Source organism: Vigna angularis, chromosome 11 (assembly GCF_016808095.1).
Source record: "Vigna angularis cultivar LongXiaoDou No.4 chromosome 11, ASM1680809v1, whole genome shotgun sequence".
Lineage (NCBI taxonomy): Eukaryota > Viridiplantae > Streptophyta > Magnoliopsida > Fabales > Fabaceae > Vigna > Vigna angularis.
This window is the reverse complement of record NC_068980.1, coordinates 11,679,987-11,693,811: the sequence shown is the minus strand read 5'-3', so window position 1 is coordinate 11,693,811 and position 13,825 is coordinate 11,679,987. Positions and strand designations below refer to the sequence as shown.

Genomic DNA, 13,825 nt, shown 5'->3' with positions numbered 1-13,825 from the left:
TATAGAATAAATTATATGGATTGCTATGAGGTGATAGTGTGGTGCTCTCTCTTACTTTCTTCCTTCATACCCAACATCACTGCACTGAGCAGTATCACTCCAAATAAGCCCTTGCATCGTAATGAAACCCTGGTTTCAGCATCTGGAACCTTTGAAGCAGGATTCTTTAGCATTGGAAGTTCTCAGAGATATTACTTTTGCATATGTTACAAGAATATATCACCTAGAACATTTGTATGGGTGGCCAACAGAAACACCCCATTGGATAACTCCACTGGGGTTTTGAAAGTCAGTGATTGGGGGAATCTTGCTGTACTTGATGGCACTGGTGCAAATGTTTGGTCATCCAATGCATCAACCACTGTTCAGAAGCCAACTGTGGAGCTCTTGGACTCTGGCAACCTTGTTGTGAAAGATGGTGGTAGTAATGCCCCAGAAAAGATTTTGTGGCAAAGCTTTGATTATCCTGGTGACACTTTACTTCCTGGAATGAAACTCAGAAGCAGTTTTGTGACAGGTGCACTTAGTTCTCTGACATCATGGAGGAACACGGAAGATCCTGCTGTGGGGGAATTTTCATTGTATATTGATCCTCATGGTTTTCCTCAGAGAGTGACTACAAAGGGAGGGACTTGGTTGTACAGAGCAGGTTCGTGGAATGGTTATCAATTCTCAGGAGTTCCTTGGAAACTGTTGCCCAATTTCTTCAATTACTATTTTGTGTTAACCAAGGAGGAAGTGTATTATGAGTATGAACTCTTGGAACGTTCTGTTGTTACAAGGTTTGTGATCAACCAAGCAGGTAGCGATCAACGTTTCACATGGTCAGAGAGAACAAAGAGTTGGGAGCTTTTTGCCTCTGGCCCCAGGGAACAGTGTGAAAACTATGCCTTGTGTGGTGTAAATTCTGTTTGCAATGTAAATAGCTACCCCATATGTGAATGCTTGGATGGTTTTATCCCTAAGTTCACAGAAAAGTGGAGATCATTGGATTGGTCTGGTGGGTGTGTTCGGAGAATGAGTCTGAGTTGTGACAATGAAGATGGTTTTGTTAAGTACGAGGGAATGAGATTGCCAGACACATCTTCCTCCTGGTATGACGCAAGAATGAGTCTTGATGAATGTGAGAGGGTGTGCTTGCAAAACTGCTCTTGCACAGCATACACAAACTTAGATGTCAGAGGTGGTGGGAGTGGCTGCCTTCTTTGGTTTGGTAACATTGTGGATATGGGAAAACATCTCTCCCAAGGACAAGAGATTTACATACGAATGGCTGCTTCAGATATAGGTACTTGTAAGTTTTCAATTGAAACAGAAAAATAATGCATGACACTCAGGTTTGTGCGACCATTGCATTTAATGTTCTTACCTTTACTGCTTAATGTGTTTTCTAATATTCCTTTTGTTCTAACAGAGAACACTTGGCATAAAAGGCACATTAACAAGAAGCTTGTGGTGGTTTTGGCAGCACTTGTTGCGTTCATTATAGTCATAACATTAGGATCAGTTCTATACATACGGAGAAAACTTGAGAAACAAGGTAAACTTTAGATTAGGTGAGTTTTTATGTAATGTTCACTACACGAATTGGCAACCACCAAAGTAAAACAGGGCTAACCTACAGTTTGGTCCTTCATCTCATTTATTTAGTTTCAAGGTCTTTAAGTTTAAAAAGTGCCACTTTAGTCTTGGAAGTGTTTTTGTCAAACTAAATTTGTTTTTCCCTTTGTCATATTGCACTAAATTTCTTGATGTGTCATCTTTCACACTTTGCCATACTATCAAGTTGACCATGTTAGTATGGTGAACTGATATAAAAACCAATTTTGACTAACACATTTTAAGAGACCAAAATGCAAAAAAGTAAAAACTAAAATAAGAGACCAAAGTATATTTCAACCATAAAACAATAATAGGCTGTCATTTGTTTACAATTTGCTGCTGCCATATCAGGAAAGACAAATATAGTGGACCAGATGCCTAACACTATAAAACATGGGAAGAAAGACATTGACTTACCAACCCTTGATTTATCAACCATTGATAATGCCACTCGTAATTTCTCTGTCAATAACATATTGGGAGAAGGTGGATTTGGACCAGTTTACAAGGTAACATCAGGATATCCCACCAATGTTACACTTAATATATTTTGAATATTTGTCCACATTTAATTATCAGGGTGTTCTGGCAAATGGACAAGAAATAGCTGTTAAGAGACTTTCCAAAAATTCTGGACAAGGATTAGATGAATTCAGAAATGAAGTGGTGTTGATTGCCAATCTTCAGCACCGGAATCTTGTAAAGATTCTAGGATGTTGTGTTCAAGAGGAGGAGAGAATCTTAATCTATGAATTCATGCCTAACAGGAGCTTGGATCTTTACATTTTTGGTTTGAGGCTTTTACTCAGATTTTTTTGTACTCTCATTTCTGCCAAAATTATTTTAACTTAAATTAGGCAACGACATGCAGATAACACAAGAAAGAAATTATTGGATTGGAGCAAACGCTTCCAAATTATAAGTGGCATAGCTAAAGGTCTTCTATATCTTCATCATGATTCTAGACTAAGGATCATTCACAGAGATATCAAAGCAAGCAATATTCTTCTTGATAATAATATGAATCCAAAGATATCAGACTTTGGACTAGCAAGAATGCTTGTTGGTGATCACACTAAAGCCAATACAAAAAGGGTTGTAGGAACTCAGTAAGCTTGTTTATGCTTTGATAGTTGAACTAGATACCATGAATGTTGTATACTTTTTCTTTTATCTGAATTTGTTCTACTTTGTCTTGCAGTGGTTACATGCCTCCTGAATATGCAGTGTATGGATATTTTTCAGTGAAATCAGATGTCTTCAGCTTTGGTGTTATTGTGCTAGAGATTGTTAGTGGGAGGAAGAACACAAAATTTCTTGATCCACTGAACCAACTTAACCTTATAGGGCATGTAAGCATAAATTTGTTACTATTCTAACAAGAGTTTAATTTCTATATACTTAACCTCAAAGGTTGTATTTAATTTTTGTTCAGGCTTGGAGATTGTGGAGTGAAGGGAGGCCTTTGGAGCTGGTTGATGAATCACTAGGTGATTCAGTCATTGAAAGTGAAGTGTTGAAAATTGTTCATGTGGGGCTCTTGTGCGTGCAAGAAAGACCAGAGGATAGGCCCAACATGTCAAGTGTGGTTCTGATGCTGAATGGTGAGAGCCCATTGCCCAAGCCCAAGCAGCCTGCATTTTATCCACACCATGAAGATTTTTCTTCATCCACCAAGTGTGAATTCAGCTCAAATGATATGTCCATCAGTTTAGAGGCAAGATAGTAAACCTAAATTAATTTAAATGACCACCATGTGTTGACTGTTTGTACAGTTTTCAGTATTATTAATGTCTTAAGTTTTGAATGTGATTGCATAGACTATTGTTGTTTATTGGTAATATTTATATAAGTGCAATAGGAAGAGATAGACTTTAAAAAGGCTTAATTATTCACATGTTTCCACTTTGATGAAAATTCTCAAATTGGTCTCCTTTTTTAAAAAGTTTTAGTGTGTTTTGATTTCAATTTGGTTATTATATGTTTCTTTAATTTAATTTAATCTCAATTTTTTTCAAAATGGAGCAATACTATTCATCTTCAAATTGAGACAAAATTTATTATAAGTATAAATGTTATATTGATATTTTATTAAAAATGATTTTTTAACATATTACATTATTGAATATTATTAACCCATGTTTCATTAATAATGATTTTAACTACTAAATTTTAATATAAATTTTAGCATAACATTTATACAAATAATAAATTTGGTCCCATTTAAAATAACACCAAATTTATTATTGATATAAAAATGATATTAATTAATTTATTCTTATAAAAAAACATGAATTAATAATATATTAATTTTAAATTCTTATTTTTTTTTGGAAAAAATATTTATATTTAATTAGATTTAATCTTATAAAAGAAACATAAGTTAACAAAAATTGAATTAATAATATATAATAGTGTAATATGTTTAAATATTATTTTTAATAAAAATATCAATATAATATTTATACAAATAATAAATTTTATTTAGAGAGACAATATTATTCTATTTTAAAAAAAATGGAATTAAATTTAATAAAAAAATATATATAAAAAACTAAATTAAAATCAAAATAATAACATTTGACAAAAAAAAACATATATTAACATGTGGCATAATTCCATTAGTAATATTTTTTAAAATAACTTAATAAAATGTTAATGTATAATTGATTTTTTTTAAAAGCTGAGACTAACTTAAGACACTCTCACAAAAGTAAAAATCATTTGACTAATTAAACTTTTTAAAAACTATTGACATTTATTAGGAGAAGATAAATAAAGGAACAACAAAATATGTGTGTAGGGAAGAATTCACTGTATCATAAATATTACAACTTAATATATTTTCTCTTCAGCAAACATAATTGTATGAAGAATATCTTTAAGAAACTATACTTGTAGTCTTTACCCAAAAAATATAAACTAATATGTTAAACTACTAATACGAATTTAATAAAGTATTTTCAAAAATAAAATATGAATTAAAAAATGATTTAAAGTAATATGTATTAAAAAAAATGGTTTAATTAACATATTAATTACTAGATTATCTTCGTGGGAAGCTTTAGCAACAGAATAGCCATCCACTCCAATTTATCTTAACTATTTATACTTTTCTAGTCTAGACATATATTTTCTTTTGTTTTATGTACTTTGACGAAAGTTTAATAACACATAATTTAGTTTTTCTCTTTCACGATGAAAATTTATAAAAATTATTAATTGGGTCTCAAACATTTCCACTTCTTTAATTTTATTTTTAATTTGAAGTTACAATATAAAATTTGCAGACACTTAACTGTCAAATTAATGAGGGGTTGGTTGGGCGTTGAAAGCTGGTCAATTTCTTCTGATTCAATATTCAATAATGGAGTCCCTTGGGACATCAAATAAATACTCAACGGTTTATTATTTTTTATTCTGTTGATATTCAAAACAAATTTAATTTTGGTTCTTTATATTTTTTAAAATTTTTTAATTCTTCAAATTTGATGGACTAAGCTGATCATTTAAATTAATTATAAGTTAAAAATAGAAATTTAAGAAGTTAAAATTCTATTTTGAAAATTTAATTTATTAAAATAAACTTTTTAAATTTGTGAACTAAAATCATTTTCATTTTAAATTTTACAGATTAAAACAACGTTAAATCAATATACTACATATATAGTATTTATTGAAGACAAAAGAATAGTCTTCGAAGTCTCTTTCTTTCCAACATGATTAATAGTAATTGCGAATAAAGTCAATTAAATTTATTTGCAAGTTGCCACTCTAGAAGTTTTAAACTATACTCTACCTCTTACTTATATGAAGTATACGAAATTTGAAGGACATTTCCATAAAAAAATATAATGAAATATTTTCTCAATGATTAAGAAAATAATAGATGTTAGATTTTTAGTTAGCAGAAAAAATATTTTTCTGTTATATAATTTTCTATTTTTTACGTTTCTTTTAAAATATTTAAAAATACAATATTTATAATAGTGATGGTAATAATTTTTGGTGCTACGTAGTTGGATTAAAGTAATAATGAGAATAATGGTGTTATTAGTGATGGTAATAATAATGATGAGATTGAAGAAAATACCTCAAAAGATAATATTTAAAAGAAAAATAAAAGCTGTGAATTTATAAATCTTCAATTTTTATCTTTATTTTCAAATTGGATCTAAACGTGTGTTTCCAAAATTGGGCAAAGATTAATTTCAGTTCGGTCTGTGTCAAAATACAATTTGGTAAGGAAAATTAGATTTCAAAACAAAAACAAAAACTAATTATTAAATCTAATAATTCATCATAATGATTATTTTTAACATAGTTATATCTTCAAAATATACTATATACATAATTTTATCCTCGGAAAGCATGAGTTATCTAGTTAGCTTGAATAAGAAAATACGTGTATTCTGTAAAAATAATATTATCCAAGAAATGATACACTTAAGTTTCTTAATAATAAAATAATCTTAATATTTAATTAGTTTGGTTTGACTTTACATAGTTATAATAACTCAATTTTGGCAATATATTATACCCTGTAATTGCTCATTACGTATATATAAAAAAAAAAAATTTACAATATACGGAAGTTGTTGACTTGTGCATGTTAAAATATAGCATTTGAAACAACTTCTAGCTGTCAAACTATCATAAAATAACAAACATTCCTTTAGCTTTAGACAATGCTTGATTTCATAAATATTTTCCCAAACATTTTTAAGAAAAATAGAAAAAAAAAGCTATTTCAAAAAATAAAATTAACCCTTAAATTAATAAATAAGTCTGTAAAAGATCATTTTTATTTTTTATTTTCTTCTAAACATATTGTCTTACTTTTCCAATTCAACAAAAAATTATACCAGAACAATCTTGTAGCAGATAAGCATGCTTAGAAGTATTCGTTGCCCTGAAAAATATGAATTACATTTCGAAGTTAGAAGTTTATTTTCATATTTAGATTATGAAATTGCTTAAGTCACCAAGCTTTAGTTTTCTGTAAAAAAAGTTATTTAATTTATTTAATTATTAATCAACCCAACATTTGGTTTAGACAATGTTAATCAGAACGCGGATAGTAATGATAAATCTCAAGTACAAGGGTGACAGCGCCGTCCGATAATAACGTTATTATATGTTGTGATTTCAAGGGTGAGGTTGAATATATAAAAAGAAAAATAATATATAAGAGAAAAACTCAAAATGTTTGTATATTTTGCGATTAAAGTCCACCTGCCTTTCTCTCAGAAGAACGCTGTGAGATAAGTTGAATAGTCAGTGATACATTAAAATAATAATATAATAAAGTTTTGTATAGACATGGAACAGAGGAAAGAGTATCCAGTTATGTAGCTATTCTTTGAAGATTTTGGAAAGTAGTGGAGAAATTTAGAGTTAACTCTAATCCAAGAAGAAATGAATGGAAAGCTTAAAGGCAATGGTTTTGTGGTCTCTTGTGTTGCATTTCATACCAGGTTTGAGCACCCTTGAAACCATTGGTCCTGGCCAATCAGTGAAGGATAATGAGACTCTAGTTTCAGCAGATTGGACTTTTGAAGCAGGGTTCTTCAACTTTGGGGATCAAAGTAGTCAATACTTTGGTATATGGTACAAGGATATTTCTCCAAGAACAGTTGTGTGGATAGCCAATAGAGATACTCCAGTTCAAAACTCCTCAGGAGTTTTGAATGTAACTCATGTGGGAAATCTTTTCATTTTGAATGGTTCAGGGGCCATATTCTGGTCTTCCAATACATCAACAGCTGCAAAGAATCCTGTTGTGCAGCTTTTGGAGACTGGAAATCTTGTTGTGAGAGAAGAAAGCAACCCAGAGAATCTTCTATGGCAGAGTTTTGATCTTCCTGGGGACACTTTGTTGCCAGGGATGCGACTTCGAAGTAGCATGGGAAATGGCAGTTTTACATCTCTGACATCTTGGAGAGACACAGAAGATCCTGGTAGAGGTGTGTATTCATATCACATAGATGCTCGTGGTTTTCCTCAAGTGGTGATTATGAAGGGAGGGGCATTGTTGTATAGGCCAGGTTCATGGAATGGCAATATTTTATCTGGAATTCCTTCTGCAACATTGTACAAAAACTTTAATTTCTCTTTTGTTATAACTGAGAAGGAAGTCTCTTATGGATATGAACTACTGAACAAGTCAATTGTTTCGAGGTACATGATCACGTTAACAGGTCAAATACAACGTTTTGTTTTGTCTGATTTGACAAATAGTTGGCAGCTTTTCTACTCAGGCCCCGCAGACCAGTGTGATAATTATGCCGTTTGTGGGGTGAATTCTAATTGTGATGTAAATAGCTCTCAAACGTGTGAGTGCCTTCAGGGTTTCATTCCCAGATCCGAAGAAAAATGGAATGCACAAAACTGGTCAGATGGGTGTGTTAGGAGAGTTAATTTAGATTGTGGCAACAGTGATGGCTTTCAGAAGTATCAGGGAACGAAGTTGCCGGACACATCAACCTCATGGTTTGACAGAAGCATGAACCTTGAGGAATGTAAGAATTTCTGTCTGGAAAACTGCTCCTGCACAGCATATGCAAATTTAGATATCAGAAATGGTGGAAGTGGATGCTTGCTTTGGTTTAATAACATTGTGGACGTGAGAAAACTAACCACCGGAGGACAAGATCTTTTCATAAGAGTGTCAGCTTCAGATCTAGGTGCTAATACTTTATTTCCATCTAACTTATAACATTCGTTTGTTGCAGAACTTGGTTTAACTGTGCGAAGTACATGTATATAAATTCATGTTCTTACTATGCTGCAGATTATGTTTGTTGCCTGACAGTTTTTTGGATGCATGTTATTAATTTCATCCTTCTTGCAAGTAGATAACATAACATATAAGAAATGATGAACATTAGAGGACATTGTATAATACTACTTAGCATTAAAAAAATTGTGATCAGGCAACATCTAACTACCATCAACTTTCATTGTGAATACGTGCTTTAGATACCTTATGTTTTGGGATTTCTAAATTGCTCAAAATTTGGTGTGTGGGCTAACAGTGCTTTTATTTTCTCAGGTCATGAAAAAGGCTTACGCAAGAAGCAGCTTGCAGGAGTTCTTGCAGGTTCTGCAGTGTTTATTGTGGTCATGATATTATTGGCAGTGGCCATACTTCGGAGAAAAAGGCTTGAGAAGTCAGGTACTTATACCATGGTAGAATTAATAGTTATTTTACAATTGAAAATATTTTTTTCTTACAAAATTTTAAGGTTTGGTAACCTTTAGATTTTCCTCTTCCGATAGAACCTATAATGCAAGTACTTTATATACATACATTCTTCTATCTTCACAGGAAACAACAAAAGTGTTAGCTGGAAAAATCACTCTGTTAAGACACAGAAGGAAGACATTGACATTCCAATATTTAAGTTTTCAACCATAGCTAAAGCAACTAATGACTTTTGCGTTACTAACATATTGGGAGAAGGTGGATTTGGACCAGTTTACAAGGTAGTTTGATTGAACTTATATCTTACAATTAGATTTATCTTCTGTGCTTAACTTTCTTATGAAACGATTGTCAGGGTACTTTGGCAAATGGCCAAGATATAGCTGTGAAGCGGCTTTGCAATAATTCAGGACAAGGACCGAAAGAGTTCATAAACGAAGTTGTGCTAATTGCTAATCTTCAGCACCGAAACCTTGTGAAGCTTCTTGGGTGTTGCATTCAAGACGATGAGAGGATCTTGATATATGAATTCATGACTAACAAAAGCTTGAACTACTTTATTTTTGGTCATAAATTTTATCTTGTCCCAACACTTGGTCTTATCTTGCCATGATCACCAAACCATCTTCATGCTAACTAGTTGAAATTTTTTCAGATGAAGCTAGAAAAGGTTTGCTAGATTGGGCTCAGCGCTTCCAAATTATTCGTGGGATTGCCAGAGGGCTTCTCTATCTTCATGAAGATTCTAGATTAAGAATTATCCACAGAGATCTCAAGACCAGCAATATTCTTCTAGATGAAAACATGAATCCAAAAATATCAGACTTTGGTCTCGCTACATCATTTGGAGGAGATGAAGTTGAAGGCCAAACAAAGAGAATAGTGGGAACTTAGTATGCATGCATAAATAACTTGATTTGTTACTTTATCTTCATAAAATTTCCCTCTTCTCCCTTTCTGAGCTCCATTTCATTTTCTGTATTACAGTGGTTATATTTCTCCAGAATATGCAGCCCGTGGGAATTTCTCAGTGAAATCTGATGTCTACAGTTTTGGTGTTATATTACTGGAGATAGTTTGTGGAAAAAAGAATAGGGAATATTCTGACGATCATGACCTTCTTGGACATGTAAGTCTAGTCCACTCATACCATTTATATTGGCATAGTCTTCAGAGCATGTTTGAAAACCCATCTCCTTCATTTTTATCCACTTCAAAGAGAAGCTATTATCTGTAGCTTCTGCGTTTTTTTCGTTATTGATCATGATTTTGAGCATTGAAAAGCATACAAAACGTAAGTAAGAACACACTCTGAACTCAAAATTGACAATTTTAATTTGATGATCATAGGCATGGAGACTTTGGTGTGAAGAAAAACCAATGGAGTTGATAGATGAATCACTAGGCGAATCAGTAGCTCTAGCCGAAGCTGATGTATTGAGATGTATTCACATTGGGCTTCTATGTGTACAAGACAGAGCAGAGGATAGACCAGAAATGTCATTAATAGTTCTTATGCTGAATGGTGAGAAACCATTGCCCAGGCCAAGGGAACCTGCTTTTTATCCCCATCAATCTGGCTCTTCATCAGGAAATAGTAAACTGCAATCAAACAATGAGATTTCTATTTCATTGTTGGAGGCAAGATAGTTTATTTATATATATGAAGTTATAGAATTCAATGTAAATGAGGCAACATTAGTCAACATAAGATATATGCTACAGTTTCACCAGATGAAATACATATTTCTGTGTCCTGTAGGCCACTTTGTAAGTGATTAGAGAAACGAGAAAGAGAAAACCAGAAAAAACAAACTGAAATGAATTGTATTGAAAAAGTACAGAAATTACAACAAAGCAAAGTATTTATACAGAAAAATAAAGAAACAACTAAGAAAAGTAAAACGCAGACCGAGCAGCTTCCTAGACCGATCGTCCGAGAGTAGAGATGATCGGTAGTGAGAAGACAACCGAACCTGTCGATCGGTACAACCGATCGTCCGAGAGTAGAGACGATCGGTAGTGAGAAGTCAACAGGAACAGTCAATCGGTACGACCGATCGTCCGAGAGTAGAGACGATCGGTAGTGAGAAGACAACAGGAACAGTAGTGAGAAGACAACAAAACCTGTCGATTGGTACGACCGATCGTCCGAGAGAAGAGCCGATCGGTAGTGACGATCGGTAAGGACGATCGGTAAGGACGAAGAAGAAGAGATCTGTAAAGATCTCTATCACCCTCCCTCAAGATGAACATGGATATTATGCATGTTTAGCTTGGAAGTAACAGTATTAAAAGGAGAAGGATAGAGGGATTTGGTGAAAACATCTGCAACTTGATTGGTAGAAGAAACATGAAGAAGTTTGATGAGACCATCTTGAAGCTTTTGTCTAGTAACGTGACAGTCTATATCAATATGCTTGGTTCTTTCATGAAAGGTGGGATTCTTGGCAATGTGGATAGCAGAATTGTTGTCACAGTAAACAGAATAAGGGGTCGGACACGGTATATGCAAATCTTTTAAAAGATATTGCAGCCATTGTAATTCACAAGTTAAGGAAGCTAAAGACCTGTATTCGGCTTCAGAAGAAGACTTGGAAACGGTGGTTTGTTTCTTTGATTTCCAGGAGATAAGAGCAGTTCCAAGAAAAACGCAAAAACCAGAAATGGATCTTCTAGTGGTAGCACAGGTAGCCCAATCAGAATCAGAATATGCATGAATGCGGAAGGAGTTATTTGCGGCATATAATAGACCAGAACCAGGAGCATTCTTTAAGTATCTAATAATCCTCATGGCTTGTTGCATGTGAGGTTGGCGAGGAGTGGAGATAAACTGACTAAGTTGTTGTACGACAAAAGTAATGTCAGGCCGTGTATTAGTGAGATAGAGAAGTCGACCAATAAGACGCCGATAAGAAGAAGGATCTGTGAGAAGAAGGCCGTCATCAGCATGAAGTTTGATAGAAGGATCAACAGGGGTAGGAGCAGGTTTACAGCCTAACATACCAGCTTCAGAAATTAATTCAAGACAGTATTTTCTTTGATTAATACATATCCCAGCTTCAGATCTAGCAATTTCAAATCCCAGAAAAAATTTGAGATCTCCAAGATTTTTAATGTGAAACTTGCTGTGTAGATGATCTTTGACAGTGGTAATTTCAGACAGATTATTTCCAGAAAGAAGTATATCGTCAACATATACCAGAATAATAGTGATAGCAGAGGGAGAATGTTTGATAAAAAGAGAGTGGTCGGCAGAGCTTTGTCTAAAACCAAGAGAAAACAACTCAGATGTGAGTTTATGATTCCAGTTTATGCTAGCTTGTTTTAAACCATAAAGAGACTTTTGAAGTTTGCAAACGAGATTAGGAGTAGATGAACAGAGACCAGGAGGAGGCTTCATGTATATTTTTTCAGATAAATCACCATGAAGAAAAGCATTGTCGACATCTAATTGATGAAGAAACCATTTATTGATGGCAGCAAGAGCAAGAACAAGGCGAACCGTGGTGATTTTAACAACAGGGGAAAAGGTTTCATAGTAATCCAATCCTTCAGTTTGAGTGAAACCTCTTGCCACTAAACGAGCTTTATATCTGTCAATAGAGTCATCCGGCTTATGCTTGATACGATATACCCAACGACAACTGATAGGTTTCTTACCAGTAGGGAGATTCACCAAAGTCCATGTTTGATTTCTTTCAAGAGCAGCAAGTTCAGAATTCATAGCCTGTTGCCAACATTCAAACTTGCTAGCTTCTTTAAAAGAAAAAGGTTCAACTTGAGCAGAAATATTATGACAAAAAGAAGTGTGGTTAGAGGAACAATTATTATAAGAAAGAAACAAATGCATGGGATACGGGGTAGTATGGGTTGGTTGGATGCTAGAAGTAGTACCACAGTAGTAATGATCTAAATATTTAGGTCGAGTTTTGTTTCTAAGAGAAATTCTTTGTTCAACAGTAGGAATAATGATACTATCAGAAGTAGGATAAGAAATGTTACTAGGTGGATGATTTGGGGCAGTGGAAATAGGTAGTAAAGTAGGAAAATAAAAAAAAAATAACATCAGAATTATCATCATGTGTAGGAGAGGAAGGTGAAGTTAAACAATTTTTATAGGGAAAAATATATTCATGAAAAATGACATTTCGTGAAATGATAGTAGAATGTGAATGCAGATCATACAACACAAACCCTTTGGTTCCAGATTTGTATCCAAGAAAAATGCATTTATTACTTTTGGAATCAAGTTTTGTACGTCCTGCAGTAGCAGAGCTGGAGTATGATAAGCATCCAAAAACTTTCAGATTTGAAAAATCAGATTTGATAGAATAAACTAATTCATAAAGAGATTTATTGTGAAGAAAAGGTGAATGGCAAGCTTTATAGCATAAGACCAAAAAATGTTAGGAACTTTAGATTGAAAAAGAAGAGATCGACAAACATTGAGAATATGTTGATGCTTCCTTTCAACAATGCCATTTTGTTGAGGAGTAGCAACACAAGTAGTTTCATGAAAAATACCTTTAGTAGAATAAAAATCATTAAGAAGAAATTCTTTGCCATTGTCAGATCTTAGAATTTTAAGTGTACAGGAAAACTGATTTTCATTTAAAAGAATAAATTTTTGAAGTAAGGTTTTAACATCAGATTTGTGTTTCAAAAGAAGAATCCATGTGAAACGACTATAATCATCAACAATAGTTAAAAAATATTTGTATCCATCAATAGAAGAAATAGAAAGGGGGCCCCAAATGTCAACATGAATGAGATGAAAGAAACAAGGAAATTTAGTTTTGCTAACAGAAAATTGAAGACGTTTTTGTTTAGCAAAAGCACAAGCATCACAAGCATCAATAGGTTGAAAAGAAATATCAGTATATTGAGAAGCTAAAGTTTGAAAAACTTTATTTGAAGGATGTCCAAGTTTCATGTGCCACAGATTACAAGAATCACTAGAACTATTATGAAAAGCAGAATGAAAAATGTTTAATTCAGAATTAGTTGTTGGAT

At 33.2% G+C, this 13,825-nt stretch overlaps 1 protein-coding gene across 1 annotated transcript; it reads left to right on the top strand.

The window, feature by feature from the left end:
* Positions 1-10,553, top strand: LOC108332817 (uncharacterized). The gene is made up of 15 exons (XM_017568119.2): positions 1-1,288; positions 1,415-1,540; positions 1,954-2,111; positions 2,182-2,392; positions 2,474-2,711; positions 2,804-2,954; positions 3,038-3,327; positions 5,622-5,664; positions 7,025-8,288; positions 8,657-8,779; positions 8,933-9,090; positions 9,165-9,375; positions 9,465-9,702; positions 9,797-9,938; positions 10,160-10,553. The coding sequence occupies exons 1-15, from the start codon at positions 16-18 to the stop codon at positions 10,457-10,459; spliced, it is 4,926 nt and encodes a 1,641-aa protein (XP_017423608.2). The 5' UTR covers positions 1-15; the 3' UTR covers positions 10,460-10,553.
* The last annotated feature ends 3,272 nt before the right edge of the window (positions 10,554-13,825 follow it).